General features: G+C 56.8%; 1 protein-coding gene across 1 annotated transcript in view; it reads right to left on the reverse strand.

Moving 5' to 3' along the window:
• KIAA0513 (KIAA0513 ortholog) overlaps positions 1-7,358 on the reverse strand; it is a gene marked incomplete at its 5' end in the record, with an annotated part of 8,016 nt that extends 658 nt beyond the window's left edge. The window contains 9 exons of the mRNA XM_010155632.1: position 1; positions 2,461-2,494; positions 4,124-4,201; positions 4,742-4,823; positions 5,368-5,408; positions 5,807-6,014; positions 6,537-6,607; positions 6,739-6,812; positions 7,259-7,358. The exon at position 1 is cut by the window's left edge and continues 88 nt beyond it. Of these exons, the coding sequence (XP_010153934.1) occupies position 1; positions 2,461-2,494; positions 4,124-4,201; positions 4,742-4,823; positions 5,368-5,408; positions 5,807-6,014; positions 6,537-6,607; positions 6,739-6,812; positions 7,259-7,358 (689 nt within the window). The remainder of the gene's footprint in view (positions 2-2,460; positions 2,495-4,123; positions 4,202-4,741; positions 4,824-5,367; positions 5,409-5,806; positions 6,015-6,536; positions 6,608-6,738; positions 6,813-7,258) is intronic.
• Between the last annotated feature and the right edge of the window lie 435 nt (positions 7,359-7,793).

The raw sequence follows: 7,793 nt of genomic DNA on the forward strand, positions 1-7,793 counted from the left end.
TCTGCCGCCCCCACGGGACCCCCCTGCCTGCTTCCCCCCAGCTCCCCGGGCCACGCTGAGGTCAGGAGGGCACCGAGAGCTCCTTCGGCTGCGGCGCACGGTGCTGGGTGAGCTCACACCCCCGCGTCCATCCACAGATCTCTCGCCCTGGGGCAAAGCAAGAGTCACCCCAGGAAAAAGTCTTCTTCAACCTTGGCTTTCTCCCAGAGACCCTGAGGAAGAGCCGGAAATAGCATCGGCCTCTCCAACACAAAGCTCACGTCTCACTTTCGCTGCCATCGCTTCGGCAAGGGGGATGAGCGAGGAAGCAGGGGCCTTGCAGCTCTTGGAGATGCCATCCCAGCGGGGCTCCGCTGAAGCCCCCCAACTTGGGGAGGGGGTACCGGGAGGGTACCAGGCACCTCTCCCCCATCTGCAGCAGGGCTGCAGCTCCCCGAGCACCAAGCAAGCTGCTCCCCAGACATACCTCCCCCACTCCGACCACACAGGGGGGTTCCCGTACCCCTCCCCAAGGCCCCACTCTGGGGCTGATGTCCCAAATCACAGCGCTGCCCTGAGGATGCTCCAGCTCCGCTCCGGCTCCCTGGCAAATGCAACTGCAGCACCGCCTTCAAGGAAGGGAGGGTTTAAGCTCTAGGTGTTGCAACCAGCTCGAGGAGGCAGCAGGAGTCCCCATTTGGGTGTCCCACTTGGGAATAATGCCTGTGTCACAGGAATGTCACTGCGGAGGTGCGACGCTCAGGTGGTGGCGGGGTCAGCTCAGTGCATGCACGCCGGGGGAAACTACAACTCCAGGGTGAAGCCAGCCCCCTCCCGAGAACTCAGGTGAGGTTACAGCCAAGGATAAGAGGAGAAAAAGCAAGGAAAAACAGGGATAGGTAGAAGAAAAACAGCTCTATGAAGGAGAAGGAAGAGGAGAACGCCAGGAGCGTGCCGCACGCTTGCTGTGTGTGCTAGCTCGCCGGCACGCCAAGCAGGACCGGAGGAGCTGTGTCAGGTGGGAACGGTGTCTGGAAAGAAGGGTGTCTCAGCAAATTCAGTGAGGTTAGCTCAGCCCAGTGCATGTGTGTGTTGCTGGAGCTGGAAAAGGATGAGTGCTCCGTTGGGCTGACACCCCAAGGGAGCCTGTCCTCACCCAAGTCAGCCCAGCCCGGGCGTGCAAGAGCTGCTGAGCTGAGCCTTCGGTCTCCAGGGGTGAGCCGCTTGTATTTATAGGGCTCTGGAAACATATTCAGTATGTTTAAAGGGTTGGGGTTTTTTTAAAAAAAAAAGGTGTAAATTCTCCCAGATAATGCTTATGCTAGCAAATAAAAACCACATCCAAATCTGGAGGCCGAAAAGAAAGGAAAAGAACCAAATTAAAGGGCTTTGAAATCTGGAAGCAAAACTTCACAGATCTCGCTGGCCAGCTTAGAGAAGCAGCATGTTTGTAACTATTTTAGTTTTTTCTGCCTTTGTATGGTTTTGAGGGAGAAAGGAGGGAAAAAAATAAATTATCAAAGTGCCCAAGAAAAATCTGCCAGGTTTCTGGCTTGTTACTCGGGAACACCCTGCCTGGGAAAAGGGAAAACCCACATGCTGCTCTACTCAACCCCTTTGATTTTTATAGCGGCAGGGGGGTGCACAACCCCCCGGGCTGCGCCAGCACCTCGCCTGTGTTTCGGCTGCTCCGCATGGCTCATCTCTCCGCGGCAGCGTTTAAGCTGCGCAACGCTCTGCCTCAGCGATATTTAAGTTACCCAGGTGCCGGCGCATGCCTTAGCCACGCAGATTTACTGCCAGGCTTCGAAGAGCCCTCCTCCTCTTCCTAATGCCATTACTTCGAGTGATTTGCTCCGAGATCGAATATCCCACGCTCCAGCAAGGCAGCGATGACCGTCCCCGCTCCCGGCTCGGAGTGTGGATGGATGAAGCTGCTTTTGAGGACACGCTCCCAACGGCAACATGCAGCCCCATTCGCATTTTTCTTTATATCTAGGGATGGCAGCACAAGAGTGCATTAAAAAATAGGGAAGGGCCAGCTTTTCCAGCTATCAAAGGATCCTTGGCACAGCTACGTGGCAGCAGAAGCCGGGAGCAAGCAGGAAGGAGTGTGGGGATGCTTTCTCCACAAAGAGACCCAGTTCATGTCCAAAACCTGCCCGGGGCACCGTTCCCGATGGGAAGCCCTTGGCTTCCCCAGCAGCTGGGTGTCTGATCCCCACAGTATCACAGCTTGAAACCAGCCGGGTTTCTTTTTAAAAAGCCACATTAAAGAGGAACAAATCCAAACCTTTCCAGCCCTTTTGAGAGGGTGATGCACATGAAGTCAAACCTCCGGCACCCATTCCTCCCCGGTGGAGAGGGGCCTTTCTGAGCCCCCCTGAAACATGTTACCCCCCTCACCCTCCCCAGGGCAGGATTTGGACCTGAAGTGAGCGTCGGTCTCTAGACACCAATGCACCGAGCACGGGGACAGACACACCTCTTCTCCTCTTCCTCCCCAGCGTTCCCTCTGGAGCGGCAGCAGAAACGGGGCCAACAAGAGTGGTGCGTGAAAGATCATGCGAGACAGAGGGATGGAGGGGCAAGGAGAGAAGAAGAGACGGAAGAAGGTTGTTAGAGGCAGAGACAGGAAAGAGAGAGAAAAAGAGGAGTTTAGTTCTGGTCCTTTCCCCCCATCCCCTGCCCTCCCCACCAAGAGGAGACAAACCCCCCCAGCTCTCACTGCAGCCCCGGGAGGACGCAGCCTGACCCCCCAGTGATGCCCTGGCCACCCCACACAGATGGGCACCGTCACAAACCAGGCACCACGGACCCTGCAGACACCTGCCACAGTCAAGCACCATCCCCAGCGTTTCACACCCAGCCCACGAGATGCCAACCAGCTCCTCAAAACTCAGGCCAGCCAGCAGCATCCTGGTTCACCCAGTGGCTTCTGTTACCCTCTCCAGAGGACTGAGGGGGGGTCACAACTGCCTTCCAAGCCCCCTGAGATACTCGGAGTACTCCAGGCTGCAGCTCATTCGTTAGCCGGGCTTGTTTCTGCAGCGGAGGCAGGCTCAGCCATCAGATTAATTGAGAAAGGCACTCGGAGCAGAGAGCAGCTGCCGGTGGCGTATGTCCTTGTGAGACATTTGCTGCTGCTAATTTGGGGCTTAATCAAAGCAAATGCAGTTATGGTGACATTACTGTTCAATAGGTTCTTTCAGTGGCTTGCTTGGGGGGAAAAAAAAAAAAAAGGAAAGCAATAAAGGAGAAAGCAGAGATTGATCGGTGCGCTGAGGCTGGCAGAGCATCCCACGGCGTGAGCCAGGGCTGCCGTGGCTCTGCTCAGGTTTTGGGGAGGAGGCAGGATTGCTGGCTGCTTCAAGAAGTGCTGTCACTGCTCCAAAAAGGGTTGATCAAATGCTCTGAGGGCCACGACTCTCACTCCAAGAGCTCAAAGCCTCAAAGCAGACACGCAGCGGGACAGGCCCACCCTTGCCCCCCATGGGATCCCCCTGCCCAAGCACCCCGACACTCCCTGCACACAGCTGCCCTCTGAAACAAGTGGTCACTTCCCTTTGCAGGAATTATCCAGACCCTCCCAGCCATCGGGGCTGACCACATTTCCACCTCCAGCTCCCGTCCTTGCTGGATGCCCAGGGTTGGTCCCCATGCTGCACTGGCAGCACTTCCAGAGCCCTCCTGGGGACATCCAGGACCTGGGGCATCCCCTCTCCACCCACTGCCCCTCTCCAAAGGGCTGCACCAGGCATCTTTTCCCAGATCTGCCTGCAAACTAAGCACCAACAGCCTGAACCCTGGCTGGGTTTTCTGAACACACCTCTAGAGCTTGCGAAAAACGATGCAAAATGAGCAAGAAAACCTTCAGCCTCCCAAATCCCTAAGAGGATGCACACCACCTTCCTGATCCCAAATCCTTAGGAGGATGCACATCTCCCTGGCCGAGGGAAGGGGTTATTTTCCTTGCATACCTGCCCACCCCACGGCCCAGTGGCCCCGGCAGCGTTGCCATCAGGGTCGGAAAGCAGAGTGTTTCCCCATGGGCAGTAATGCTTAGGGCCATCGGGAGCAGAATGGAATGCCAGAGGGCTGGAGGGGACACTGCGCCTCCTTATCCCACGGGAACATGTCCTACCTGGTGGTGGGGGACCGCTTCCTGCGCTCACAGTGCACGGCGTCAAAGAAGGCGGCATTCCAAAACCGCAGGTTGTGCCTGCAGGGAGGGAGGGAGATGTTGGGAATGGTCACCCCCCCATCTTCCCCAGCCTGTCCCTGAATTCCTCCCAGGGCCAAGCTCACCCGCTTCCCAGGGGCCAGGAGATCATTCAAGGAGGGGGCTAAGCCAGTCTGGCAGATTTGGGGAGGGTGGGGAGGCACTGGCACAGGTTGCCCAGAGAAGCTGTGGATGCCCCATCCCTGGGAGTGTCCAAGGCCAGGCTGGATGAGGCTTGGAGCAACCTGGTCTAGTGGAAGGTGTCCCTGCCCATGGCAGGGGGTGGGACTGGGTGGGCTTTAAGGTCCCTTCCAACCCAAACCAGTCTACAATTCTGATTTGGTCCGTCTTTGGATGTCTGTGCGTCTGCAAACATCCTTGCAGTGTTTGCAGCCTTGTGTGCCTGCAAACACTCTCACTAGCATAAGGATGTGGAAAAGCCGTGGCCACCACTTTTAGGGGCAGCAGCTTAAAGCACTCATGAAAGTCAGGGGAATGTGTGGGCCAAGCAGGAGCCAGCTCGGCCCAGAAGGGCTTTACCAGATCGGCTGTTGCTTGAGGTGCATGTACAGGTAGATCTTCTCTCCTTTCTTCTCCTCCTCCTCCGGGCTCTGCATGGAAACTGTGGGGACACAGTCACATGCCGAGGTCTGGGTGACTCCCATCTTCCCACCCACGCACAGCCAGCTTGGCATCCCAGCAGCCACAGTGGCAAGGTTTGCAAACCAAATACTCATCCCCAGCAACACGAAGAGGGGCTTTGGCTGCCCTTTGCAGGCGGATGTTACCTCTGATGGAGGCACGGACATCCCAGAAGGATACTCAAGGGTCTGGACCACCAGTTCACTAGCACACACAGCTACCAAGGGGGAGACTGGGGCAACATGAAAGCTCAGAGGCAGTGGATGCCCAAACCTCTGCAAGCTGTGCCACGGAGGATGAGATCCCATAAGGCGTTCTTGCGGGAAAGGAGCCGTGGTTGCTCCAAAGCAAGGAGCTGGGAAGGTGCCTTTGGAGCACTTCTCTAGGAGCTCAGAGACTGCATCCATCCATCCTGCCCTTCTCCCCACTCCACAGCTCCAGCAATGTCAGCCATCTCCCAACCCTCACTCCTTCCCCGGGGATGCCTTGACCATGCCTACTTCAGCCACGCTGGCTCCACTCACCCGTCTTCTTCAGCTTCTCCTTTGGTTTGTCCTCACCTTCGCTGTGGCACAGAAATCAGTGTCAGCTCCTGAGAAGCCTGTCCCCCTGACAGCCCACACAGCAAACCCCTGTTCCCCTTGGCAAGGGGAGCGCCTTCATTGGAAAGCTGCCATGCCAAGTCACCGCAACTGGAAAGGTTGCCAGTCAGACCCAGAACAGAGATGATGCACAAGTCCACAGAGCAGCAGCACCATCTCCTGGAACCACACATCTCCATGCCCAAGGGACACCCAGACCATGAGATGCCCAATGACCAAAGTGTGAAGCATGGGAACAGGCTAGACCATCTTCCCATGGCCATGATAACCCTTGGCTCGTGGTGGCCCTACCCCCAGGAGGTTTCTGGCTTGGTCACGTTACATGTGCCTGCCTCAGCCCACCCGACGAAGCGGTACCCACTTGCTCTTTTTGGTGGTAGGACCCTTCAGCTTGGTCTCCAGGCCCCCAAAGAAGCCCTTGACATTCTCCGTCTTGGCCGATGTGTTTTTGAGCAGCCGCTCGGCGATGTCCTTCTTCTCTGCCAGCCAGATGTTCGCCGACTTCAGGTACGAGTCGATGCTGCCCGTGGGCTTCTCCTTGGCCTCCAAGGGCAGCGCATGGGTCTTGCCTGCGGGCAACGTGTCAGGGGCTCAGTTGGCCCCATGGTCCTGGGTGTTTCCAGCTCCTGAGGGACCTGCTCCCAGCTACAAGATGCTGCATGGAGCCAGATGGAAGTGGCCCAGACCCCATCCCATTCCAATTCCTGAAGGTCTTTATCCTCTTCCCTAATTTGGATAGAAAATCCAGCCCTCCCCCCAATGGAGGAGTGACCACCAAACACCAAGCAACAAGCCAAGGTGCTTCTGTGTTGGGGTGTTCATATCACATCCACGGGGTCAGGGAACATCTGGGGGTTGCTACATCCAAACATCCCTGTCTAGAAGCAATGACAAACCAGGATCGCCATGAGCTCCCGTCCCAGCAAGGGTCTGTGGCAGGTTTGCACGGTTTCTCTGGCACATGGGCTCTTTTCTGCTGTGGTGTCAGCATCAGGGTAAGCCAAGCTTGGGTCCCCCTCCATCACCCTTCCCATGCTCTTCCCCACTAGTCCCCAGCCCAAGAAAAGCCTGGACGTGCAGGAGCCTCTTACCCACGTAGTAGTAGGTGAAGCACATGGTCATGAGGTTCTTGGCAGGGCTGAAGTCATCCATCTGGTGACACCTGACACGGAGGGAGGATTCGGTGAAGCCACCCAGCGATGGCAATCCAAGCAGCCTCGTGGTTGCTGCCATGGTGCTGATCTCAGGTGACTCCAACAAAGCCCCAGATTCCCCCCTCCCACCCCAACTTACTCGAAGAGCACAAGGGCGAACGACTGCATCAGGCGGTAGAAGGTCTGCTCTGAGACGCACTTGGAGTTGCAGCGCTGCAGGCACAAAGCCCAGGGTTTAGCACAAAGCCCAGGGTTTAGCACAAAGCCCAGGGTTTAGCAGAAGGGCAACCTCAGCCCCCCTCCCCAGGACCCCCCACCCCTGGGTAGAGAACACCGGCTGTCAGGCCTCCCTCTCAGAGACAGTAGTTTGCCTCTTTGAATTGGTTTTCTGGGAAAAAGGACATTTTGGAGTGCTGATGGGAGTTAATTTTAAATAAACCAGATGAGTTCACTCCCACATTGCAGCAAGCATGTATTTAATTGCCTCGAGATGCATTTATTCACTTCTCTATCTCCCTGTATGTTCCTCCCCTTCCCCAAGGTCCTGCCCTCCAAAAATACTGCTTTGGGCCATTGCTAAATTCCCCTGAGCCTCCTGCCCAGGCTGCTCCAAAGCCCTGGTATGGGATCGCTGCTCCTTCGCCCATCTCCCCCCTTACCTGGGCACTCACGTATCTTGCGAACCATTCCCTGCCCTTCCCGTTCTCACCGCTGCAGAGCTCACCAAACCTGGCCTTCTCTTCTTGGTCCAGATCCTCTCTGAAATGGGTAAAAAGGAAAAAAAAAACACTGGTAAAGTTAAGGATGTGGCCAGCATTCCCCACCCAGCCAGCACGGCTCAGGTCCCCCACGCCACCCCTCTCCGTGGCAGTATCCCAGTGCTGCGATGCTGGGAGGAGACGGGATGGGGAGCATCCATTTTGTCATTCCCCTGGCTTATGCTGCACTTTTTTCCCTCCCTGGCAAGGGGGAAAGCAAAGGCAGAGGGAGAAGGGAAGAGCCAAGGACAGCCCGAGCAGAAGCTGAGCTCCAGAGACAGGCACTGTGCCCCAGAGCGAAACCAGCCCCTGTTGCTGCTCATCACGCTCCGTTTGCTCAATCCCGCCTGACGCGCCGAGGCGCAGCACTGCAGAGACCAGAGCAGCAGGAGCAGGGCTGGGGGGGATGCCAGGGGCTGGGGGGGATGCCAGGGGC

Source organism: Eurypyga helias, unplaced genomic scaffold, assembly GCF_000690775.1.
Source record: "Eurypyga helias isolate BGI_N326 unplaced genomic scaffold, ASM69077v1 scaffold8237, whole genome shotgun sequence".
Classification (NCBI taxonomy): domain Eukaryota; kingdom Metazoa; phylum Chordata; class Aves; order Eurypygiformes; family Eurypygidae; genus Eurypyga; species Eurypyga helias.